This window comes from Poeciliopsis prolifica, unplaced genomic scaffold (assembly GCF_027474105.1).
Source record: "Poeciliopsis prolifica strain line A6 unplaced genomic scaffold, Auburn_PproV2 SCAFFOLD072, whole genome shotgun sequence".
Taxonomy (NCBI): Eukaryota; Metazoa; Chordata; class Actinopteri; order Cyprinodontiformes; family Poeciliidae; genus Poeciliopsis; species Poeciliopsis prolifica.
The window spans coordinates 1051837-1079215 of record NW_026562447.1 but is presented as its reverse complement, the minus strand read 5'-3'; the positions used below and the strand labels follow the sequence as shown (position 1 = coordinate 1079215).

The following is a 27379-nucleotide window of genomic DNA, read 5'->3' as shown; positions in this document are numbered from 1 at the left end:
ACCATGGGAGAAGATACTGTCATGACAAAGCCAGTCCCTTCGCCTTTTTTTATAGTTTACATCCCTTCCTGCCCCTCTTTCTCTTTCTGTCTCACCCTGTTCCCATTTCTATTTTGCTTGTGTTAGCTGTTGGTTCTTCCTTTCTCTTAGTCTTCTTACACATATAATAAAAATGAAAACTATATATGTGATATACTGGCTGCTAAAAGCATGACACATTTGGCACCTTTCAAAGAAAACATTTTTAAAAGCCAGGGTTACAGCTAGCAAACACAACTTGAATACACTTTTCAATCCAAAATGCACCTTTAAAATCAGTTAATTAAAAGTCAAATGATGAAACTGAACTATGTTCAAAAAGCAATGGTTATTGTAGTATTTCAGAAATGATTCACAGCAAATGTATCAAAAACACCTTGGAGACTTCAGGTGCAAATCCAGAAAGTCTGTAGCGTTCTCGTTCCTTCTGATTGTGGCAGCTGCAGTCACCTTGAATTTCAATCAATTCCGGCACATAAAAGGAATCCAGGTTGAGAAAAAAAAGTTATTGAAGCATCATTGGAAACTTCCTCAGCAGGAAATTTCACATTGTTGCCTTTTAGTATGAATGACCTACAACAAAATGGAGAAAAATGTTTTCATATTCAGTCACAACAATCCACTTATATATTGTAGCTACAGCAACATATAGTTATAATTTCTCAGAATTGATTGCATAATGAGGTTCTAAGAATTTACACCCTCATCTCAAAAAAGTGGAACATCTTAAAGATATTTTGATTCAGCAATTAATTTGAAAATGTGAGCTGCATATATTTACTGCCCATAGTGACATTAAGCCATTTAATTCTTATTTATAGGTCTGGCACACATATCTAATGGAAAGCAATTAGTATTTTTGTATTACACTAAATACAATATATATCTATATATATAGTGTGTTGTAGATACCGTGTAAAAGAGGATAAGCCACAGTTGGTCATTTGTGAATAAGATGACTGCTCTGAATGCTAAATTGAAGAATGTTAACAGGAAAATTAGTGGACGTTAAAAGTGTTATGCATTCTGCAGCACACATATTACCTCTTCAGTACAACATTGTACTGTGAAGTTAACAGGCGGCTACTGACACATGACGTATACATTAAGGTGAAGTAGCCGTAATGAACTGTGAGTGGATAGTCAGAGATTAAAACTTCAAAAACACAAAGAAATTCACTGCAATCATACAGATTCAAATCAATTACAGATGTTCCAATGTGACTTTAGTTCCCAAAAGATGCAGTCAAGTTCAATTGTCTTGTTCAAATAGGCATAGGCTTTAAGGAAACCCAGCAGATTTGCAGCAGTCACCTCGCCTAAAACAATAGTCTTCCTACAGCTGAAGACTGATGCCACTGAGTTGTTAAGCAATTCATTCTCTTGCAGAGTATGCATGGAGCGACAGCAGAGGTCAAGAGTCTAAGCCCAAACCTGCATCACAACAGAGGTTGCTTATAATAATGTAAACACTCTAACTTTGAACTTTTTGAAAATGGTAATCCATATAGCATTTTGGATTTTAGTTTAGCAATACTTTAGTCAGATTCTGTGTATTTGTGATCTTGTTTTCAGTTAAAAAAAACAATGACTTCTGAAGTCTTCTACGTTTTTGATTTGAACAAAAATTCTAGCCTTGTAACTTTAGTGCAGAGCAAATTAGACAAGAAATTATAGGATAAATGTTGACAAGCTGTTTTCCCTTATGTAGAGGTTTCATAGTTGCATATTTATGTGGATTGAGAGCACAGCCGGAGCTGCCACTACTTCCCTGTTCTGTGTCACACAGAGCACTGAATGCAGCGAGCTCGGCTGAGTCATTAGGATTCGGCTCAGGATGCTGCTTCGTTCGGCACAAACCGAGGTGAATGAACATGTCTGTCTGCAGCTAGACGCCTCTCTTTCACAACCTTCTGTGACGTGTCTGGAGGGAAATTACTGAGAATGACCTTTGTACCTGCCTGTTATTCAAACCTCCTCACAATCTCAACTATTTACCCCAACGTTTCTCCGTATCTTTCTGGGCTCTCCGCCCTCTGGCTCTCATGAGGAAGACAGTGGCTTTATTTCCGGAGCCGCTCTGCAGAAGTGATGTCGCCGTCTGAAATATGCCACGTGTTCATGATAAACTTTCAGTAACATTGATTATTCACACAGATGCAGAAGATTGTCCTTGAAGAATGACTGTCTCTGCAGCATTGGCAGCCAGTGTCACAAACCACCAAGTCATAATTTTGCTTGCGTGCAAAATTGCATCTGCAAGCATGACAACATTTGCAACACATTGTATATCAAGGAGGATTAAAACAATTTATATGTGGTGGATACAACCAGTGGTAATGCTGAATCTGCTCGTGAGAAAATATGAGAAAAATAAAATGTCTACATTCGGAGCAGGGTGAATAAAAATCTGTTACAGTAAATTATTCCAAGTCTAACCTTCTGCAAGACAACTTCTATGCTGCAACTCAGCAATATCGCCCACCCTCGCCTGTAATCTATTTAACCCTCAAGGGAAAAGCAGAGGTATGGACTAAATTGGTGTAATCTGAATAAGGGTTTCTTGAATACAACGCTTTTAGCCAGTGAGGGAACATATAAACCTCCAGCTTCTGTAAACCTGACAGACAATAGGGATATTACCATCTGAATCAATAAAGCAAACCCCCGTGATTAGGTCATCCATTAGTTCGGTTGATCTTTCAACCCCCTCGATTTGCGTCTGATGAAAATGTTATTGCTCAATACTTGTTGGATGATTTGTCTAAATCTTTTGCTTCTTAAAGGGACAAGGAGTAAGAATGTTTTGATTCAGCATATGCAAATTAGTCTTTTTCTTTTTTTTCGGTTATGGTCCAGAAAGTGTGGGGGATTGGGAAGAGGTGTCAGAATGCCGGCCTTCTCTCTTGAACATCAAGGCCTTTCAGCTGCATCTGATCCTTTCCTGTCTCTCTCTTCAAAAGTCAAAACGTGTTGAAATACAAGCTGGTGTTGTCTGCTGTCCAAACCTCAAACCAGCTGGGACTTGAGGCCTTCATGCGTCTTAGCTCAAAACAAACAAACAAAAAATATATATATATATATATCTGCGATAATATTTTTAATTAATTATACATTTTTGCTGGTGTGCAAAAGTTGTCTTCTGCAATTGAAAAAGGGGGATTTTATATATGTGTCTCTAAACTGGCAGTTCCATCAACATGAGCTCTCCAAAAAAGGCTTTCAGAAAGACGGATGGTAAGTTTGCTCAATTTTTTTCATCCTTCTTCAGGAGGCACCACTGTAAGATCAAACACTGATGCTGGACAGGGAGATCTGATTTACAGTGTCTGCACTAATGCACCTGAATGTGTTTGGTTTGATTGAGGTCACAATCCTGTCTCATCCGTAGGTTTATTTAAGTTTTCTCATTCTTTAATGTATTCTGTTCATGTGTTCTTTTCCATAGCTCTATCCATAAAGTTTTTGAACTAAACACATTAAGTTTTGAGGTCTCAATTTAGAGATCAACTTTGCAGAATGTTGGCAACCACTGTGCATTACCTGCCCTGGCATCTGCTGACCACATTCTGTGATTTTTACTTCTTTCTGACATTTTCAGTTCTTTCCACTTTGCTATAACACCACCAGCAGATGACTATATCATATTTAGTAGCGGTAATGATGCTGATTGACCTACAAAATACATGTCAAAGCTGGTGTCAAAGTTATTTGACCAATAAGATGTAATTGGTTGTTATGCCTCCCCCTCACATGTTACCAACCTGATTTAAAACACAACAAATTGAATTTATTTGAGTATAAATACTCAAAAAATAAACAACAAATCTGTTGAAATTACCACTGTGAACAACACCCTTGACTGACTAATTTTTGCAAACACAGACTGTTTTTTTTTTTAAGAATATAAAAAGCAGAATAAAATCAATTGCAACATAAATAAGACCTTTTTCTTTGTTCAGAAAAAGATATTTTACCTTTGAACAGCAAGCTCATTTTTGACCATTTCACCATTATTCTGCTGTTCTTCTCTCGCTCGCCTTTTGTATTTATGCAGCGATGCTCCCAAAAGTCAGCACATGTTATGACAGCTCTTTAGCTGTGAGCACATCAGCACGTTTTGTCCACCGGGAAAATCAATACCTTGTTTAGAGCTGAAATTGGACAGTCAATGGGCACAATCATCTGTTTCCAATGACAGTAAATGGCAGTTACTGGAATCAGAATGTCAACTGTTTGGACCGACCAGCAATCAAAACTACGGATCAATTTTTCCACTTATTTTGCAGTTATAAACATCAACCCATATAAACCCATAAATTATGTATGGTTAGAGGAGTAAGATGTATCCAGGTATGGCTCAACGTACAAAACTTCTTTAAATTTATTAGAAATGAATTTAAAGCAGTGATCTGACTGGCAAACATACAATTATGTACACAAACTTCAGTATTTACAACATAAATGAGTGAATTCAGTATCTGTTGGGATTATTAGGAGAAAAATAAATACAAAAACTTAACTAAGGTTTAAGTGTTAGAAACAGGAAGGACAGCAGTTTTCAAACACACATGTCCTCATTTTTCTGCTCTCTATTTTTGTTCTATCTCTTGATTAGGTGCAAATTTATTCCTATCCTTGCTAAATTCTTGTCCTGCTTAAAAAAGCATGTCCAAAATTACTCAGTTTGGCCCTGTCCATTCTGTTTTTCTAACTGCAGCAACTGTAACTCACCACACAATACATAGATTTTACTCAATTTTAAGATTTTTGTGTCAGAAATCGGGAGCAACATTGAATTGTTTATAAAAATAAAAGGAGAACTGTTTTTATTATTACCTGGGTCATTTAAAAATTGCAGTTTGTATTGGTGACACAATGGAGAACAATTATTTAGCTAAAAGAACAACAGCAAAAAAAGCCCCATAAAATTGAAATTCCAGCCATATGTAATTTATTCCAAAAATGTTGAAATGTTTTGAAGAAAACTACTTATATTTCTACAGGGCAAATCTCCAGAAAATAAGGTCTGCAAACTGTTTTTGCTTTTATTTTGCCTTGAGAGTAAGTTTCTTCCTTTTTCTAGTCTCTCAGCTCATTGGTACAAACCTTGTTTCACTATGAATAATGATGTTCTATGAACATCTTTACACAGCATCCTCACAAGGTCTTTAATTGTTTGTGAGGTTGATACACACTTTGTATTTGTTTTCTTTTTTTTTTTAAAATAGAAAGAAAATGTTCAACTCTTTCCTCTCTTTCAAACAAAATTTTTTTTGATCAATGCAACTGACTGCGAATATGAAAAGCTTAGTCTGATTTAGACTTAACAGTGAGACAAAATGGTTATTTTTCTTTTTATACAGTCTCCAGTTTTAATTTTATACAATATTTAATTGTGCGACCATTATTGCCCTCAAGTTAAAACTGCTGCAGTGGAAGTGTCGGTTCTTCAGTATTTGCTATGTGAAACTGTAGATCTTCTATTAATTTGTTGTTGATTATTGGTCCAGTTAGAATCATGAATCATCTGAGTTTTGTTGAAGCAGAGAGGACTTCCCGTACTCCAAAGATATTACACTTCTTTCATTGTCCCTTATCAGATCCAAGAATATTATTGAGTCCAGAACTGAGATTGGATTGGCTCTGTGCAGATCAGTTCACTGAAGTTAAGATTTTCACTTTTCAAAACCTCTCAGCTGAACCCACGTGAGAAAAAATCAGCAATTACTGATTAAGATAGACACAAAATCGTTTTGCGTTGCCCACAAATGCATATTACTCTTGGCTCTTCGGTGGGTTAAGTCACCAACACAAGAAAGTTAACTTTAAACATTAGTTTCTTTGTGAAAGGTGTAAAATCATCAATGCTGACTGTAAAATGCAGCCTGCCACTCCACAGCATATTTTCAAACCTCTTTTCTGCTGAGGTGACAACTTCAAAAACAAACAAAAAAAAAAAACCTTTGTGCTGGCAAAACAACTTGCCCTATGTTTTCATTTGAACAAAACAAAATGGTTTCTTTTTTCAGGACATTTTTTATGTTTACTTTGGGACTTATAGCAAACAGAAGAAAGAAATCCAACCTTGTTGTCCTTGGGGGTCATATTTCATTATTCTTTCATCAGTCGTTATGGTGTCCCTTCGCTGTTTCTCGTTAGTCTTTGAAGAAAAAGACCCATCGAGACATAAATGTGTGTGTGTGTGTCATTGGGGACAAGATAACAGTAGTTCAGGTGATTGGAGGTCACTGCATCCTGGCTGGGGGTGGAGCTGGGTGGGTGGGGTGTCATGGAGGCCTGGCCGTTAAATGGCGGAGTGGGAAACAGAGGGGGTGTGTTGCGGGGACGCAGGGCCACATCACCTCAGGCTTCTCCTGGCCGCCTGTGATTGATGGGGAAGAGCTGATGAGCCAAGCTCCCAATGTCACTCTACAATTAAATAACTCTCACCACTGAACTGCTGTGGACCCCTCCTCCTCCTGTACTGCAATAAACCACCCCCGTCTCCTCCCTTTCACCTCTTTCTCTACTCTCTTGCTCTGCCCACTCCCCTCCTTTCACTCTTTGTCACTCTTTTTTTTAAAGACATTTAATGATCTCTATATGATGCACCCTAAAATGTCACCTTCTTTGCTTTTGTCACTTGTTTACCACAATCCAGGAAGCAGGTGTTTATCCTCAGCTGCTGGTTGTCCAGTTCAAACTTTGCCAGCTGTTCTTCCAGGTATGACAGACAGAGGCTGCTCTTTCTATTAGTTTGGGTCAGTGCTCCCTTCCCAAACGAGAAGGAGCTGCACTATTGTAATGTGCCTGCTTCCAAAAATGCAAATAACGCTGCGAAAAAACACAAAGAAGATAATCCATCCATGACTAATGACTATAATATGAAACCTAATGTGGAAACAGGTGTTTAAACTTGGATAAAAATATGTAAACCATGTGCTCTGAAGCAAACTCCAAAGAGCAAGCTGGAAGAGAATGCAAAGATTTTACTTGAATAATGTGATGATGCATACAGTTTGCTGCATATTGCCACTAATTAGGCCTATGACTAATATTGGTTTGTTCACAGTGGGCTGCAGTTCATAGAAGCCAACCTTATTCTGCATACTTTTGTCACCCGATGAGCTCACTTTGCAGCTAATTGGGCAAAGTATAAAACTCTCTGCGCACAAATTTGTATCTTCTGGAGAACATTTCAGATGTTAGAGGGAGTTAAGACATGGACTTTTGAACATAAATGTTCCTTGCATTTCAGACATATTCATCTTTTACATTTTCATTTTTATATATTAAAAAAAAAAAATCTGAAAAGTGTCTGGGTTTTATTTAGGGGTATCAAATTAAAAAGAACAGAAGACAAACGCATGCCAGACTTTTCACAATTTTTATTTGAAAAGCACATGATCAGTTTCCTTCAGCTCTTGGTTTTTTGTGGTTCTTTGTCTTGGGCTGTCATAAAACCCCTGGTAGAAGATGGAGGTGGCAGCTTCATGGAGGTGGCAGCTTCATGATACGGGAATGCTTTTCTTCAGGAATGACGGAAACAAAATTCAGAGCTGTTTGGAACATGGGGTCGGCTAAATGTACGGAAATGATTGAAGTAAACCTGTTGGTAGTCAGAGATTGAGGTTTGCCTCCCGGCGGAAAATGACTGCAGACATCCAGAGCCAAAATAGAAATGGTTTCATCACAGTATAATAATGACTTACAATGGCTAAATTCAGATTGTGTGGCAAGACATGAAAATTAATGTTCACAGATGTTCTCTACATAATCTAATTGCAGAATCAGATATTTTGCAAAGTAGAATGAGCAAAAAGTGTCTTGCCTTGAAACTACCCCAATTGACTAAACAGGGGAATGTACAACTCTATCCCACACTTTTGTATTTTGCTTTATAAAACAATTAGATAAAATTGCATATGTTTGCTCCTCATTTACAATTAAAATCCCAATAAGTATGTTGATGTCTCTGGTTGCAGTGTGACGTAATCTAAAACTATTTCAATATGTTTTCACTCACATATAAGTAAAATCATGCATCATGCATCATGCTGGGGAATAATTCCTTCTTCAGTGCAGACACAATGTCAAAAATGTTCAGATGGTTAACACTTTTTAAGACACTGTGTCAATAAAGGTTACGTCACCCAACATTGAGGAAAATAATTCTGGTGGAAAATCCACTCTGCACATCAATCTAAACACAAAATCCCTATAGTGAGATAAAGTGGTAGCAGCATCATGATGTGGGAATACATAAAATAATCTGTTACGTAAAATGTTGAAGTTTGTGGTTGTAAGTACAAAAATAGGAAAAGTTTAGTGAATTTTTCAAGAAGTGTACTTGAGAAATGTGCTGTTTTTACATGCTATTGGCAGGATTTTACTGTCATCGCAACAGGAGGTGAATGTATGATTCCGATTGGTTAAAGATGTCAAGGAATTTGCATTGACTTATTTTCTCTACTACTTCTTCCTCTTACCACTACCAAGGCATTCATTTAGCAGCATACATGCCATCTGCTGCCAAAAACTTGGCAGCTATAATTTTTTGGTTCTCCGTTGCTTCTTGCCAGACGCACCGCGTGTGTCTTCTGGCTTTATCACCTCGCCAACTTATTTTTGGTTTACAAAAAAAAAAAAAAAAAAAAAAGAGAGAGCGAGGAAAAAAAAACTCCATCCTCTCCAGTAAGGAGAGGATTTGGCTCAGATGAGAGCGTTATTTCCCGTCTCCAATCCGCTGCTGCCGCCGCCGCTGCGCGTTCCTTGTCGCCTGTACAGTACAAGAGGGATGTAGAGACTAAACCCCGAACCCTGCAGCTGGGGTTCCCTGCACACCACCGAGGCGACAGTGCGCAGGAGAGAGATAGAGAGCGAGAGAGACACAGAGGGAAGGATGGAAGGAGGGAGGGAAGAGGAGAAGGTGAGAAACAGAGACGGGGAAGAGTCAGAAGCGCCATCTCCCTGTTGTGGCTGAGCGTTTACGCGCGATCCGAGAGCACATCTCCAGCCTCTCCGGGACTAAATCCACCATGATCCACCAAACTCCTAATTCTCACACAGTCTTTCTTTCTTTTTGGGCTGCAATAAGAGAGGGAAGGTGCAACTTTTGCCAACGGAAATCATCCATGTGAAGTTTCTTTGGTAAGTAAATGTTCGTGTTTTAAATTTTTATTCATAGAATGCTCTTTTTTTTCCGTGTCATTTCCACTCTGTTGCTCACTTAATTCATGCATTTGCTTGTATTACCTGCATATTGCATCCCATCGTTTATCCTGTCATTAGTATTCCACGGACACGGGTTTCCTGCGGCGGGCGCTCACGGGAATGTTTACTGTCGGCGCTTCCCCGCTGCCTGGCTCCCCATCATGCGCTTATTTACCACCTCCTGATGTTCTTAATGCTCGCTGCTGGCCTGTTTCCCCCATCAAACTTCTAATCGGTTTGCGGAAATGATTCGCGCATGTCTCGGTTCTTGTCTCATTTCGTCGGGAAAACCGTGGCTGGCTGATCGCGTCCAGACGCGCTGCGAACTTTTCCTGCACGGCGCAGCTGTGCTGACAGTTAATGCGCAGTGATTGATGTTTAACAGGAGGGTCAAAAGCAGCGAGGTCACGGGAAATTTATCTTTGAATAACTTTGATGCAAATGCCGCGCAGTTTGATCAAGTTGTGTGTTTTGGAGTGAAGTCAATTTTCCATGATTTTTTACTCAAGTCTCCGTTTAGCTTTCTGAACAAAATAGAGTGTGTGGTATTTGCGTGACATTGACTGCATTCAATTATTGCTTGAGTGCACTAGCGTTACAATTTCATTTCCATTTAATAGAAACCTCATTGAAAATGTCATGCTTTTTTGTTTTCCACTTGGTGAAGATGATTTTTCTTGTAAATCTGATTGTTTGCTTGGTTGGAGCTAATGCGCAATGATTGAGGAGGTGAGGGCTGGGATGAACTTTTTCATGACTTTTTAAAGACTTTAACATCGTTGCAAATTTCTGACACTCTCAGGCTCACATAATAAATCCTTCTTCAAAACTTTTTTTTTCCTCCAAAATGGGATTCATGAGGTACAACATTTTGTGTCATGCAAGGTTTAGAAAGTCAGAAAATATATAAATATTTATGCATGGAGGTCTAAAGTTAAAAGGTCAATTTATTAAAAATGAGAAAAAAATACAGTGATACATGTCAATCTAAAAAAAAAAAAAACAACAACAACAACAAAAAAAAAACATATTTTGGTGTCCAAAGAATATAAATTAAGAATACAAATTTCTTAAAATATTGGAACATCTGGCTCCTCACAGACATGCTGTCTTTGTTCACGCTGTTGTTTCTGATTTCAAACTACAACTTTTGGATATTGTATTTAAATTTCAATTCATAATTGGTTTTGGTGGCAGAAGATTGGAAACTAGAGCTGGCAAAGGGGATGGTGGGGGCGTGGGAATGGCTAAACCAATAATACTGTTGACTCACACAAGCGTTCTGCATACAATTTATTTGTATTAATGAAAAATCAAACTTAATTGAATTATCAATTTAATAAATGATCTGCTAAATTACAGTTCTTTTTTGTTACAGAACTGTTCATTTTTTGATTCATTCATACTTGCGTCATTTTGAAAATTTTCTTTAGTGAGTCACTTTCAAACTATTATTCTCAGCCACAGCTGCTGATATGAGAGTATCATGATGAATTTAAGGTTCTTTTCTAACATTTTTACTTTTATATCTCTAACAGAGTCAGTGCCCTGATCCACCCAGACTCCACCCCTTTGAAAACTTAATTGAAGAAATGTCTTTTTTTTTTTTTTACTAATTTCTGTGCCTGTTTAATATCCAACTTTAAATATACAGTGTTTGTGCAGCAAATGCTTTATTTGCATGCGCCACATAACATGACAGACCCCCAATGGCGACATAAAATTTATCACCTCATTTGAATGCATGTGTGGAACCACATTTGCTGGTTGTGAGCGTATCAGAAACCATAATACTGAGAGCTGAAATGCAACTCAAGCCATGGAAGTGACCCCATTTCCAAGTTGTATTTAAATCTAATGTTGAAAAACAGTTCTTAAGCTTTTATGGTTAGAAAGATAAATCTAGGAATAGAGATGTTTTTTCACACAAAACCACCCGGGGCAACTAGCATACTTTTTTCCTATACTTTTTAATACTTATTTTTTCTATAAAAAATAAGTATTTTGAACTAACCTTTACTTTTTTCCATTACTTAACCTCCCAGAATCATAACTATCTGTATGTAAACATATTTATATTCTGCTGTGAAGTTCAATCAGCTGCATATCTACTTGAGAAAGTTGTATTCAAGCAAATCAATGAAGGAATGGTAGGAATCAGCGAGAGGATCCTTTCAACCAGAGGGCTCAGGTTCAAGCTTCTGGCTCAGCATGAGTCTGCTCTCGCTCTCTCTCTCTCCCTCAGTGTGTGTTGTAAATAACCTGAAGGATAACATGGAAGCTCCTGCAGACAGTAAAAATCAATGAATCTTATTACGATTATTACAGTTATGTGGCAACTACTTGTTTTACTTCAGGAACAAAGCAAAAAGCATCACTGGTGTGTGCACTCGTTAAAAAAGTAAAGAAAAGAAGAATAATCTTGATTTAGAAGCTTTCTTAAAACATATTTAGCTTAAACTTTGCACAACTTCTTATGGCATTTCCCGCTTCACCTTCCGAGTGATGGATGAGCGGACGGATAGGAGAGAGCGTGCGATTGCTAAAGTGAGAGCTGCGGTGCTGGTAATCCTGTTGTGAGGCTGGAAAATGGGATTAGAGCAAGACAAACAGAGCCAAAGGAAGACTGGAAGACGCTTTACATTCACAGCTCTGGCTTACATTTTCACTTAATTTAATGACACCCCTTTGACACTGGTCAGCGATGAGTCTCTGGAGGTGACCGAATGCTGATTCAGACTCACCTGCTGTCCTGCCAGATTGTTGATACTCTAGTGATGTCTGAAACTAGTGAAATTCAGCATCTTTCTCAGATTAATGTGTTCTACGTGTGCCACTGTCCCCAGGTGTTGGCAGCATTATGCTCTGGGATTGTTTAGAAAGTAACAAGGCAGATAACAAGAGTTAATGAGACATTGTGGTGTTGTCTGAATATATTTAAGCTAAAGCTGAAAAGCTATGCTTTTTTTTTGCTATCTTGGAAGTTAGACACATCTTTGAGAGTTTGGAAGCAAAACATTGCACATATTTTATTTGCAAGCAAGTTTACAGAATTTGCATATGAAAAAAGGATCTAATTGTCTCTTTACAAGACATATTGGAAATGCTGTCCCTTGGTAAAAATTAATATAGCTGCTCCCAACTTTTTCCACTGGTTGATGAAGATGCAACGCTCCGACTGATGGTTCCAAACGTTTATTAAAGGAATTTTCTGTAACATAAACGCCCAAGACCACCGTGAACACTGCAATAAAATACACAGTGGCAAATATACATCAGTTAAACCGTCATGTTCTCTTATATATAAATTGTTCAAATGAAACTTATTACACATATACAAACACAAGAATATTCCATTCAATTGTCCATACCGTATGCCCCTCCAACCAGAAGGTTAGGAGTTGCTAGAAGTCCATTTCTTCCAAATTTCAGTTCTTTGTCTTTCCTATTACCGCTTGCAAAACCCAACTGAGTATGAAACGAAACTTACAGCCCTTTATCGAAAGCATCACGTGACCAAGTGATGACGTAATTGCTGAAGTGGTCAGATAACGTTATTAACCAAATCAAACAGTATTTCCCAAAATATACATAAAGAAAATGCTTGACTGCGTTCGCTACACTGCCACCAAAATTACAAAAGGTTTATTTCCACCATTCAAAGAAATTAAACATGTAATTTTCAATAACTTCAAATTTAACCTTTACCCACAATTTCCATCAATAGATCTTACAATAGGTGACTGATTTTCATGTGAATGCTGAGCTATTTTGAATAATATTCAACTAACACAACTAATTTCTGCACTGGGCGCTCAAGAAATGAAGGTTGCGTTAAGCGTTCACCCTTTGGTCCTAACTTATTTTGGCCTACTTGTATTTTCACCTTTCGCACGAGACCATCATCATCTTCCTGTGCCTCAACTACTCTAGCTAGTGGCCACTCATTTCTGGGAGTGTTATCATCCTTAACGATAACTACATCTCCAATTTGCACGTTTCGTCTGGTTGCATGCCACTGCTGACGAAGGTTGATGTTGGTTAAGTATTCTCGGCGCCACCTGTTCCAGAACTGTTCTGAGAGATACTGTACTTTGCGCCATCTTTTTCTTGCATACAGATCTTCTTGAACGAACTTTCCTGGAGGTGGAAGGGGTATTGTAGACTTCATAGTAAGCAAGTGATTGGGTGTCAGGGGTTCAGCACCTTTGGGATCTGTTAGGGTGTCTGTTGTCAGTGGGCGACTGTTGACTATGGACATGGCCTCATAGAAGAATGTTCTTAATGAGGAGTCATCCAGTCTTCCGTTAGCCTGAGCTAGAACAGAGCTCATCACACTCCTTGTCGTCCGAATCTGACGCTCCCATATGCCTCCCATATGACTGGCTTCGGGAACATTCATAAGGAAGTCACATTCCTTTCTTGCGAGATAGGTCGCAATCCTTTCCTTGTCAAGTTCCATCAAGCACTTTCCCAACTCACTCTTTGCTCCTACGAAATTTGTACCTTGGTCAGATCTAATTTGTCTGACTGTTCCTCTTATTGCAATGAAACATCTTAATGCATTTAGAAATGCATCAGTTGTCAGGTCCTCGAGCATCTCGATATGAATGGCTCTTGAGCTTAGGCATGTTAACAACAGCCCATATCTCTTGTACTCTTTTCTACCTTGCTTCGTGTAAAAAGGACCAAAACAATCGATGCCTGTATATGAGAAAGGAGGAGATGGCTCTATTCGATCAACAGGCAAGTCAGCCATACGCTGTTCTTCAGTTCGACCCCGCACCCTCCTACAGGTCACGCAACTCCTGATGTGTTTGGCCACAACTTTACTAGCACCCATAATCCAGTAGCCATTAGCTCTGAGATCGTTCAGTGTTTGCCCTCGGCCTTGATGCTGTGTTCTTTTATGGCAATGATCAAGTATCAGATGAGTTACGATGCCTTCTTTCGGGAGTATTACGGGATGTTTGAACTCTAGCGACGCTGATGACCTTCTTAACCTGCCACCAACTCTGAGCACTCTGTCCTCAAGAAACGGATCGAGTTCATACATTTTGTGAGTTCTCCTGAGTTTTTGTGATTGGCTGAGCAGCTTCAGCTCTTCTCCAAATGCTTCCTTTTGTGCCGCCTTGATCAGCACAAGAGCTGCTTTCTTTCGCTGCTCTACTGTAACAGGCCCAGATATGTCCCTATGAGCCAGCCTCTGAATGCGAGCAATGACGTTAAGGCAAGTGACCCAGTCTGAAAACCTTGCCAGCCTTATCAGAAGGTCATTTTCCTGCACAACATCCATTTTCAGGACTTTGACCTCTGGGTCACCTATGAGAAGCTCTGGGGTTGTTGGATTAGTCACAATTTCCTGTTCCCATAAGAACTTAGGTCCCTTTAGCCAATCTGATGCCATTAGATCTGCCACCTTGAGTCCTCTAGATGCATAATCTGCCGGGTTTTGACTTGTTTCAACGTAAAACCATCGATTGGGGTCAGTAGAGTCTATGATCTTCTGGATCCGGTTCGCAACAAAAACGTGAAAACGCCGGGCCTCATTCTTGATATACCCCAATACCACTTGTGAATCCGTCCAAAAGTACTCAGCATCGATTTTCAAGTCAAGCTCTTCTCTGAGAACTTTACTTATGGCTGCAGAGATTGTAGCAGCGGTGAGTTCCAGACGTGGTATACTGACAATCTTCATGGGTGCTACCCTAGCCTTGGCCATAACTAAAGTGCAATGCACTTGTTCTTCAGCCACGATCCTGATATACGAGCACTGCCCATAGCCATCGTTACTGGCATCAGAAAAGTGATGCAGCTCTATCTTCTGGATCGTGCCAAGATTGTTGGGAACAAAGCACCTTGCTATTTGAATGGTTTGAAGATTGTTCAGATCATTGAGCCATGTCTCCCACTTCGGCCTTAACTCTGGTGGGACAAGCTCATCCCAACCCACACCTCGCTTGCACATTTCTTGCAAGATTCTTTTCCCAGACAAGATGTAGGGGCCAGAAATCCTAGCGGATCATATATGCTGGCGACTGTGGATAAGATGCCTCGTCGAGTGGCTGTTCTTTCTTGTTGGACCACATTGAATGAGAAGACATCCATTTCAATGTTCCACTTAACTCCTAGCACTCTCTGAGCTGGTAGCTCTGTGTAGTTTAAATCCACGTCCTTGACTTGTGGAGCACGCTCACTCTCTGGAATGCTCTCCAAGACCACTTCGTTATTGCAAATAAACTTGTGCAGACGCAGCTGTCCCTTCTGACAGACTTCTCTTGCTTCATGGACAAGTTGCTTGGCCTTTTCCACAGTATCCAAACTAACAAGACCATCATCCACATAAAAGTTTCTACGGATGAAGCTTGCTGCCATGGGGTACTCATGCTCATATTTGGTGGCGAGGTATTTCATGCCGTAATTCGCACAACCTGGCGATGATGCCGCTCCAAATATGTGCACCCTCATGCGGTATTCCTTGGGCTCACTCGCTGTGTTCCCATTCTCCCACCACAGGAACCTCATGAAATCCCGATCTTCTTGAATGACATGAAAGCGGTGGAACATTTTCTCCACGTCGCAGTTGATCGCAATTGGATACTGTCGGAACCGACACAGCACTCCAGTCAAAGCGTTGGTTAAATCTGGTCCCGTGAGAAGGTGGTCATTCAACGAAGTGCCTTCATATTTGGCAGAGCAGTCGAAGACAACTCTGATCTTTTCTGGCTTTCGCGGGTGGTACACTCCATGGTGTGGTATGTACCAAGTGTTCCCATCTTTTGATGTTGCATGGACTTCCTCTGCATCACCATCTTTGAAAACATTGACCATGAACTGACCATAGTCCTCCTTGTATTTAGGATTTTTGTCCATTTTTCCTTTCAAATGTTTCAGCCTAACTGTGGCTAAATGCTTGTTACTAGGGAGCTGGGGGCGCTCTCTGAAAGGCAGAGGCATCTCCAGATGTCCATTGTCATTATGATGGATTCCCTCTTTCAGAATTTGTAGGAACTGAATATCTTCTTGGGAGATTGTTCCCTCTGTAGGATTTGTATCCTGAAAATCTCTCTCAAGAGCCTTAATCGCACATGCAGGTGTAATAGGTGGAATTTCCTTTACAGAGATGCGATAGCAGAGTCCTGCATTCATTCCTCCACCAGTATTAAGTGTTTTGGCACCAACCACGCTCCACCCGAGGTCTGTTTTCACTGCATATATGGCTCATGCTCCGCTCCTGATACGACTTCCTTCGGTTTTAGAGCTCTGACGCAATCGTAGCCTATTAGCAGTCCAGCAGGACAGTCTAGCAGGTCTGGCATCTCATCAGCTATGTTAAGCAAGTGTTTCCATCCTTTGGCTGTTTTCCGAGTTGGAATGCTGGTCTTCTCCAACGGAATATCGTCTCGAGTGTAAGCTGGTGGTAGTTCAATGCATTCTTCGGAACTGTATCCTCTGACCTTTAACCCACAGGCTCTGTGACAATTCACTATTGACCTGTCAGTCATTGTTGACAACTTGAGCTTAACTGGCTCAGTGTGTGCGTCTAGTTTTTCACACACGTCATTAGTGACAATGTATTGCTACTTTGTGTATCTAACAGAGCATACACTAAGATCTCTGGGCTACTTTTGACAGTACTAGACAGCCACACTGGGACTATCATTGAAGTGCGGTCACATTCGCCATGTTCATACTACACGAAGCAGTAACGTTACTGTCTCTCTGTTGGTTTGCTTCAAACTTCACCACTTGAGCCGATTCGTCATGAAGCGGAGATGGATGGCCTTTTCTACAAACATTGCATGTAGCCCTTTTCCGACAATCTTTTGCAACATGGCCAACTCTCAAGCAGGCAAAGCACATGTTGTGGTTTTCACAAAAGCTTCTTCTCTTCAAGAGTCAGAGCAGCAAACTTTCCACATTTGTAAATGAAGTGGTTTCTTGACAGCATATGCATTTTATTTGCTTCTTTGTTTGAGCAGCAGATGAATTATCTGTTGAGCTTGCTGATTCACCTGAATCCTTAGCTGGAGGATCTTTCCCTTGAGCAACCTTTGTTGTTGTAACGAGGGTTCTGACTTTGATGCGTTTTACTTCTGTGTCTGGTTTCTCGTCTGTCTTCTTCAAAGCATGAAGCGAGGAAACCGGGTTGCAGGCAATGCGTGCCTCCTCGGCTAAGAAGTTTGAGAATGCTTCAAAACTTGGGTATGGCTTGCAGTCATCCAATTCCTTGGTGACAATTCGATTCCATCGAGTTGTTGCCCAGTCAGGAAGTTTCTGAAGTAGCTTTTGATTCTCCTCACAATCGTCTAGAACTTTAAGACCTGATATATGAGGCATTGCATTTTTGCATGAAACAAGAAAATCACTGAACTCTCTTAGTTTTAGTGGCTCTTTTGGTCCTATCTTGGGCCAGCTATAAGTTTACTCCTAAAGGCTCTTTGCACTATGAATGGGTGCCCATAGCGCTTGTTCAGTGCATCCCAGGCTTGCGTATATGCTTCATCATCACTTCGATAAAAAGTTCCTTCCAGCACAGACAGCGCGTCTCCACTTATATATTTTCTGAGGTAAAACAGTCTATGTGCTGGGCTTGTACAGGTAGTCTCTATCAAGGCTTTAAAGCTGGTACGCCATTCAGTGAATTTCAGAGGATCACCAGTAAAAACGGATGGCTCCGGTGCCGGAAGTCTTGTTAACATCAGAGATTCTTTGAAGGCTTGCACTAGTGTCGCATCATTTCAGGTTTTGCTCTGATTGTTTTTCAGAACGAGGAGAGAGTGGTGTTTCATGGACAATCTGAGCACATGGCGGGGTTATGTTGAGTTTGGAACTGCCTGGAGACAGAGTTATGCTTTTCCTTTCTCCTTGGGGCTGACTTGGAGGCAGAGTTATTTCTTGCTTTTCTCCTGTTTCTCCGTTCATTTTCATTTCCTCCTCCTCATACACATCATATTCAGCCTGCATAGCTTCCAGATCCTTTGGTTTTCCAGCATTTTCAACTTCTCTTGCTGAGCAAACACTTCCTTTCTTTGCGCAGCTATCTCACTCTCTGTTTATTTCAGCACGTTTGGATGCTAAACGTGCAGCTACTTCTGTTTTTTTAATTGACATTTGACTTCCTGCTATGCTACTTGCGCCAGCTCTCGATACAGTAGACCCATATACTGATTTGGCATCGTCTCTCTGAAGTAATTTAACGAGTGATTTCTTCACTGCGGCAGCATCGAACTCTTTGCCTATTTCTGAGCAACGTATTTTCAACAGAGCAACTACTTCCTTAGTTACTGAGGTGCAGCTATCCATTCGCCTTCTTATGTCTTGGCTTGGTGTGGTCAATGCAGTAAGCTGTCATATCCTGCTTTAGGTGTGACTCATATCTTTCTAAAGTAGCTGTCATACTTTCAAGACTCTCTTTATCACATTCTCTTTTGAGTTGGCTCCTAATGTACTGAACCTCACCTTGAAGCTGACATAAGTTAACATAAACTTTCTTTCCTTTTTTGCACTCTCTTCCTTTGCATAGTTAAGCCATTTTTCGGTTGTCTACGCTCTCTTTCTGATCGCCTAAGTTGTTCAGATTCAGAAATTGGTTCCTGACTCTCTACGCTATGTGCTTGCAGACTGTTATCAATTTCAGCAATGCGTTCTGTCATTTGGTCTCTTAATGTTGCATTTGTTTCAGTTTCTAACTTGGTTTGTAAGTCTATTTTTTCTTCTTCAAGAGCCTGAATTACTCCCTCAAGTACAAGAGCACTCTCTTCACTTGATCCATTTTCTTAATTATTATAATCAAAATCTTGCAAAACCTTAAGCTAAACTTGTACTATAAGTAATCCTCAGTATTAATTTCAAATATAAAGCATACACATATAGAACCAAACAGGAAATCCAAAGTAGGAATATCTAGTTCCTTAATAACACAGGCCAGAAACACCCACACAAAACATGCACACAATGGCCCCCTCACACTTAATTTCAAATATTTACAAGTGATAATGTTTCTTATCAACTAAAACCTGAAGCCAAAGGCTTGGTGATACCACTCACGACTACGGCGCGCTGTTGCTCTTGTGATTACTTGTGGAAACGGCGCAGTCTCAATCCTTGTCCTGATTGCAAGCCGCCGCCATATTTTGCAAGTCACTGCAATCGCAACGGTCCGAGCAGATTGCAAGGTTGAAAGACGAGCGGTAGTTTTCTTCAAGCTGCAGGCGAGTTGTAGTCTTCAAGCTGCAACGGTCCTTTTTCCCTCTCCCCCATCCATCTCAGCATGGCTGGCGAGAAGTTCACAGCTTGCTTTCACTGTGCGGTCTCCCTCGTTGTTCTCTGGCTTCGAGCTGAGCTGCATACGGTGCACGTGTTCACTATAGCTGCTCCCAACTTTTTCCACTGGTTGATGAAGATGCAACGCTCCGACTGATGGTTCCAAACGTTTATTAAAGGAATTTTCTGTAACATAAACGCCCAAGACCACCGTGAACACTGCAATAAAATACACAGTGGCAAATATACATCAGTTAAACCGTCATGTTCTTATATATAAATTGTTCAAAAATGAAACTTATTACACATATACAAACACAAGAATATTCCATTCAATTGTCCATACCGTATGCCCCTCCAACCAGAAGGTTAGGAGTTGCTAGAAGTCCATTTCTTCCAAATTTCAGTTCTTTGTCTTTCCTATTACCGCTTGCAAAACCCAACTGAGTATGAAACGAAACTTACAGCCCTTTATCGAAAGCATCACGTGACCAAGTGATGACGTAATTGCTGAAGTGGTCAGATAACGTTATTAACCAAATCAAACAGTATTTCCCAAAATATACATAAAGAAAATGCTTGACTGCGTTCGCTACATTTAATAAATCAGTTGCAAATCAATATTCAAGAAGTTTGCTCAACAAATGTATGAACTGGAGTAAAAAACTAGATATGATACTTGAAAACCAGGAAGCTCCTTTTGTACAATATGACAAGACCTTGAGATATTTTTCACTGTTTGTGCTCCCAACTACACTATAAAACATGGAAGCGATGGCACCACACTGTGAGACTGTTGTTTTTTGTCAGTAAGGTAAAGGAAGTTCGCCAGAGTTGATACTGAGTGAACATGTTTGATTCTTCCCCGGCAAACTTGCAAACATTTAGATGGTTTGAAAGCATAATACTGGAAAGACCTTCTGAATATTATGAACATTCTTACCTTCACAGTATAATTATTCAATAGAAAATAAAATGTCTCTCTAAAAGTACACTTGCAAGGCATATTTTCTTTGAAAAGTGAAACAAAACTCTTGAATGTGCCTGCATGAATTAGCCTCTATCGATTAACACACTTATTCATTCACAATGCAAGATAAAAAACTTATTGTTAGAAATAATAGTTGAATGTGACTGACATGGATCTGTTTTGCACTATGTGCCAGAAGTTTTGTCATGAAACATAGGGACGGCAACACAATGCTGTGGTATTTTTCAACTGTGGCTTTAAAGTAGCCACAGTTGGTTATACGTTGTATTGATAATTTATTTCAATTAATTATAAGAGGCTCGTTTATTGCAGTCTTTAAATTTGGACCTGTTGGCACTAAAACATTGCATGCAGGGTAAAACAACCTCATAAAAGAGGAAGCATTATGTCTCTTTAAAAGCATATTTCAGTTATTTTAATCCTTAAAAAGTGATAGAAAACACTGCAGCTTGCCAGCGGTAAAGACTTTTGGCTCCACAGTCACACTTTTTTTTTGTTAGTTTGAAGAAACTAAGCCTTTTCCTATCAACACTCATCATTCTTGCACAAAACAAGATAGAAACTCATCTACTGTGATAATACAATTAGATGAGTCCTTTACTTTACTTTTTAAATCAAGATTGTATCTTTTTATACTAATGCTGAGAAATTTTAAGCCTACATGAAGATCTTGTCATCAAATCCACGTTCATGTTTTGCCAGTCAAATATTTCATCTAGATTTTATGCTTTATTTATCCAAAATGATAAACTGCATCAAGAAGAAAAATAAAACTGATTTCCTCAGTGCGTGACATGCCTAATAAATTAAAATCAACTCGATGGTAAATCAGAAGAAACTCATTACATAAAAAGCCAATATCTGCTTTAGTGAGCCCACTTCTTGTATACCAGAGCTGCATTATCTCCAATCTGTATGAGGCTCTCATCTCCTCTCTCTCACTTTGGTGCTTTAGCAAAATGACATGCATTAAGTTGGCTTGATTCGACCCCGTCGAACAACACCAGCGCTGCGGCCAGCCTTCGCAAGTCGTGTTGCCCTGCAGCCACATCTGCTCCACTTTTCACCTCTGCCACTAACTCTCAATAAAGAGTGTGTTAATGTGTTCATATTTTTCGACTCTTTCAGTCGATTGGGATGAGTTCATGTATTTTTTTTCCCCTTCACAGCGTGCGGGCTGAAAATACACACAAATATCAAGTAAATCTGCAACTGGTGAGGATTTCTCTTGCAAACATTCAGCTGTCTGTGCAGAGGTGTTTTTGCAGCTGTGATTTATTTCTGTATTAATTATTAGCGTTGCCTAATGACTTTCCTGTGGTGAAGTACAACAAATCACTTCCACAGGATGTGTGTGGTGTGCGTTTTTTTTTTTTCTTTCTTTCTTGCTTGAGGGGAATGGAGAGGAAGTAAAATGAGAAGTGGAAAGATCTGTGTGGGAAGAAAGAGGTCACTGTATGCCACAGCAATTACCTTTCTCACCCAGGGCTGTGCCAATACTCTACATAGAGGAGAGACACAGAGAGGTCAGAGAGAAAACAAACATGCGCACGAGTGGTCAAAACACCATCCTGAAGTTCACATTCACACATAAACCTTCAGGACACAGTTCCATGCAAAGATATTCACACCCAGTGACCTTTTGCACATTTTATCAGATATGAGTTTTAGCTGTGTTGTTTAACATGATGCACATGCATGTTTGTGAAGTGGATGGAAAAAAGTTGCTTAAACTGTTTTAGTTCTGAAAATCTTAAAGGGGCGTTGTGCTGTTGTATTCAGCTTTTTCAATGTAACACCCACAAAAGGAGAGCATCATGCAGAAATGGTCCTTTCGCCTGTTAATGAATGTATTTGTAAATTTAATGACTTTTTAAAAGTGTCATAGACAATCATACAGTTTTCTGTTAATAACATCAGCTTTTATTGTTTTTTATTGTCCGTATAACAAGTGCATGTTGTTGAGCAATAGCACTGCCCATTAGAGCCACACGATGCATACTTACCTTGCTGCTATGCTCGGCGATGCTGCAGGTGAAAAGCTAGACTCAAAAAATATGGAAAAAAAACAAAGCATCGAAAGTTGTGACTGCTGGGATAGACGGCTTTTATGCTTGTTATAAGTCTCCATTTTTAAATTTTCCCTTACATTGTGCTCATTACTCATCGAACGGTAAAATGATGCCCTCCACAAAGCTGTTCCATGTTACAAGAAAGGTTGGGGCCTTCTGATGTTTAGAACACATCAAACATGTGGAAAATGCAAACTGGTATTAGAAGTAAAAAAAGATTTGAAACAACCAGAGACAACAAACCTAAACTGACAGCCAGAGCTAAAATGAGATGATTCAGGCCACAAATTGTATCTACGTTTGAAAATTGATGTTCCGAGATGCTCTTCATTTAATTTGACTCTCCAGCTGTGCAAACCTTCTCCGTCTATTTCAAAACGATGCACTGCTTTGTGATGGTTTATCACTCAATATCCCATTAAAATACATAGCAGTTTGTGGTTAAAAGATGTAAACGTGACAAGATGAATATGTTTGCGAGGCTCTGGATGTATTGCTGAAGATACCGTTGGACCTCAAGCAGACTGATAACAGCAGCCGTCATTTGAAGTTCCCAGGATGCTTTGTGACATGAGGAACATTATCTGTCAAAGCCCGCCGCTGTCCTCGGCTCTGACGAGTCGTCATGTTCTGGCGTCATCAGGGGGGTTGGGAGTCTGTCGTAGCATGTTGATGGCAGCGAGACAGACCCATAACCCCACCCCCACGCCTTCCAAGTCCCCTCTTGCCCCTCCATACCCTCTCTTGTGCTCCAGCTGGAGAAACATGGTGTTTCCCACTCGGAGTGGAGGTCAGGATCGCCAGGCCTCCATGCCTGCTGCTGACAGCTCAGATTTATTTTTAATCACGGTGATGAGAGCGTGCGATGCTCAGATCATGTGGCTTGTTAGAGTCGAGTGGCGAGTCCCATTCACCATCACCATCATCTTACAGAAAGAGAAAATATGACAAAATAATGACCTTGGTGAGAGAGGGCCTGGATAATTGTTAGGCTGCTGAATGGCGTTTTATTGTTATGCTGTCGTTGTCTCTCCCGGTGTGAAATCTCTTTGCTTGCATTCATTGAAAAGCCCTGTTATTTCTCCCTCCATCTTACCCCTATTAACACTTTGACCTCACCTGATTCTCTTTGCAGCATCTGTAGGTGAGAGTGTGTGCATTGCATTTACTGCCTGTCTGCTCTATTCATTTTTTCACCCATTTCCTTAGGATTGCTGGAAAAATGTCATTATCATTGCATCGGCAGGCCCATTACGTGCTATCAGAAGTGACTGCGGTCATTGAGGCAATTCTGCTGACACTCCTCTCTCTTCTCTCCTCTGTCTTTGTCTTTCCCTTCTTTTCTGTTCTGATAGGTGCCCATTACAAAGAGTCAGTGTTCAAGCCCCCCAGTGAAGTCCCCGGTGAATCTCTCGGCCAGCTCTGTGGTTCCAAAGCGACGGGAATAATTCCGCTTCCCCTCTCCGATAAAGGAGAAACTCGAAGTTGTGCAGCAAAATGCAGAATTTGAGTCATTTTCAGCCCGTGTGATCTTTTCAGGGTCCAATTGCCGCTGCTTTCTTGTGAAACGCAGAGTCCGGACTGTTCGGATAAAAGCCCAAGGGTTTTGACATTTCAGTTCTTTTTAATTTTTGCTCCTGTTCTTGCTTCAGTGCATTTTGGAGGGGAGCCCAGACGATGGTTTGGTGTCGTTCAGGCATATGCAGAGCCCTGGCTCTCCTGGTGCTCCTGTTTGTCTTGCGGGGGAGAGGCTGCTGCTGTTGGGGGCTGAGTCCCAGCTCTGGGGACGGGGAGAAGTCCCTGCGCTCTGATCCGGACTCCTGGGAGGCCCTGCATAGGAACAAACGCAGCTGGGTATGGAACCAGTTCTTCGTTTTGGAGGAGTACACAGGAAACGAGCCTCTTTACGTCGGCAAGGTGAGTGATCCGTAACGCGGGTTATCAAAGCTTAACAGTCTAGCGCTCCAAGGGAAAGACATAAACACAGTGATGCCAAAATGCATTCACACCCGTCTGTTCTTTTCAAGTTTTGCTACATTATAGATGTGTTCTAAATAGATCCAGTTTTCTAAAAAAAATGACCTTCTCAAAAATCTTGTTTTCAGAGATTTAGATAAGTTTCCAACAAACTATAACATATAAACATAACAGGCATCAAAATATTTATCATACCCTATGCAAAGACAATGAAAACAATTGCATTCAACTTGTACTGATCATCCTTCTTGCAGAGAACATGGGGTAAATTCAGATGCTTCTTCTGCTCAGATCCAGAACAGAGTGTTTTCTTGATTAAATTGATTCAATTATACCCTGAAATTATACCCTCCTAGCAGAGGAGAGGAAGTTTGAGCCTAAAGACCAGGATTCAAACATGAGCAGAGGATATCTGTGAAAAAGGCAAATAATTCTGATTGCAGAAAAATATTGCTGGGAGAAGCGAGACACATTTGTAAACGAGTAAGAGTTTCAGTATCAGAGCTGAAATGGAAGAAGTTTTGAACCACCAGGATCCTCATTAGAACTGGGGAAAAAGATTAAAGAGGTCACCAAGAATGCATTGGTCACATTAGTTAAGTTTTTCAGTTGTGGAGCTAAAAATGTAATCTAGAAGGTCAACCAGTTCTGACGCACTGATCTGACGTAGGATCTTTATGATGGATTAGCCACAGGTAAGCCACTCCTTAGTAAGAGGTACATAGGAACTTGCTTAAATTAGTCCAAACTATAACTTAACGAATGTTAGACTAAGAGAAATAAAAAATAAAATAAAATTACTTTAGTCACATGATATCTAAATTGAACCTTTTTTTTACTGGAATTTAATTGCTAGGTTTGGAGAAAAACTCCACCATAATGCTGACAGGAATGAGAAATATGTTACTAGTCACTTTAGTAGGTAAAATGACAGAAGCCAATTGTAGAAATTCTTCAAGGATACCTGCTCCAAAGACTTGGTGATTCATCTTCCAATCTACTTGATACAGCCAAGATAACAGAGGACTAAGAGTACTCTTCAGGAGCAGGCTGGGACTGTCCTTGCATAGGTAAACCAGAGGACTTGAATCCAAATGAACATCTCTGGAAATACTAAAAACCGGCATCTAATGATGGTGCCCATTCAACCTTGATGGAGCTTGAGACGATGTGCAGGAAGAAAAAAATCCCAAAACAGATGAGCCAAGCTTGTAGATACAGAACCCAGAAACCTTGATGCTGAGGTAGCTGCCAATGGTTATTAAACTGTTAAGCCATGGATATGAATACTTTTGAAAGACAATAAGCTTTTGGGGGAAGAGGATAGTTGCTTCTGCAGGAGATCATAGTGTAGAAAATACAATGAAGAGGTCTTGAATACTTTCTAGTGGGAATGTGTATTAGCTGTGTCTGAATCTTTCTTTGCTTAAAAATATTTTCTTATGTCTGCAGGTTTGGTGCACCTGTATGGTAATATGTATATCAATAACCTGTTAACACACAGACCTGCAGAAAGTGGGACACAGCAGAGCTTTTACAGAGTTGTGCATATTCCCACTGTCCTATATAAAATGCAAAACAAATGAAAAGACTCCTCACAGACTGTGTGGGAAGAAAGAAACTCTGCATTTTATTTCAGAAAGCTTGGTTTAAAAAACTATGCCTTTAGTTTTGAGATCAGCATCAATGTGACAAGGTAATTTGCATTATAATAAGTCCCCAGGAAAAGTATACATTACACAAATATGGCTTTTTGCTGCCCTGCCAAGGCCCAAGCAGATAGATCAAAGATATGCCTGTTTTGGCAGGTAAATAAGTGAAAAACCCTCATAAAAAACATTTAAGACAAGGCAAAAATATGGGGACTAATCCTTCTTTTACGAGAGTTGGCAGTGCAATCGGTTCTTTGCGATTCTCACTTTTTTTGTTCAAAGACCAACAGTGAAAATAGCCTACAGGTACATTTTTTATACCCTAGAAAATAAAATACATGTTTGGAGCATCATACATATTTATATGCAAATATATATAATGAAAACTGAGTAAAATCAAAGATTCAGCTGTACTGTCTAACTGGAGGATAAAGCTCATAAATGTTGCTGCATAGAAGTGCAAATGAATCGAATCACTTCGTTTTTCTTGTAGTTCTGTCTCCGTATGCCCGGTATTTTCTTCAGGTTTAGTCACACTGCCGTTTTTAGTAGCAAAGTAGCTGCAAGGTTAGTGCTACTTTACTGAAGAAGGTATGGTATGATGGAGGAATTCATTACTTTTTATCATCAGCTGTTTTTAATATTTTTTTGTAGTATTAATCTCACAAGAAAAAAAGTGGGAAATATTTAAGGTTGCAAAATTATGTATTAAGCATAATTATTAGCATTTGGGCTGCAAAGTATCTTTATAGCCTGCAGGAGAGACATTTTTTGAAAGCCACAGTGCCAACAGTTATAATAATAAGTTGAACTTGAATTCAACTTCTGGTTATTTTTGTTGATATTCAAACTACATTTGCTCCGAGGCCAGTAGGAAGATAGATAGGTAAGGATTGTTTGGATGTCTATAGCCTAATTGAAAGTAATAAAATAAAAATAAAGATTAGAACACAACTGAAAACAAATCCTGTTATTATATCAAACAAGCAAAAGTTATGACGCTATCATAACTATCAGTTGGAATCTCAAAAAGTTGTTTATTATATCGGGATTGTTTTAATCAGGACAAAAAAATAAAAAATTCTCTAATCTTGGCCACCAGTTTCTTTCTGAGTATGAGTTAAAAACACATCATTCTTTTGCAGTTTTAGAAATTTTTAAAATAT

At 39.8% G+C, this 27379-nt stretch overlaps 1 protein-coding gene across 1 annotated transcript in view; it reads left to right on the top strand.

Moving 5' to 3' along the window:
• The first annotated feature begins 8772 nt into the window (after positions 1 to 8772).
• LOC129352082 (cadherin-7-like) overlaps positions 8773 to 27379 on the top strand; it is a 137031-nt gene continuing 118424 nt past the window's right edge. Inside the window, exons 1-2 of the mRNA XM_055020920.1 lie at positions 8773 to 9192; positions 23940 to 24501. Coding sequence (XP_054876895.1) covers positions 24262 to 24501 — 240 coding nt within the window. The 5' untranslated portion in view covers positions 8773 to 9192; positions 23940 to 24261. The remainder of the gene's footprint in view (positions 9193 to 23939; positions 24502 to 27379) is intronic.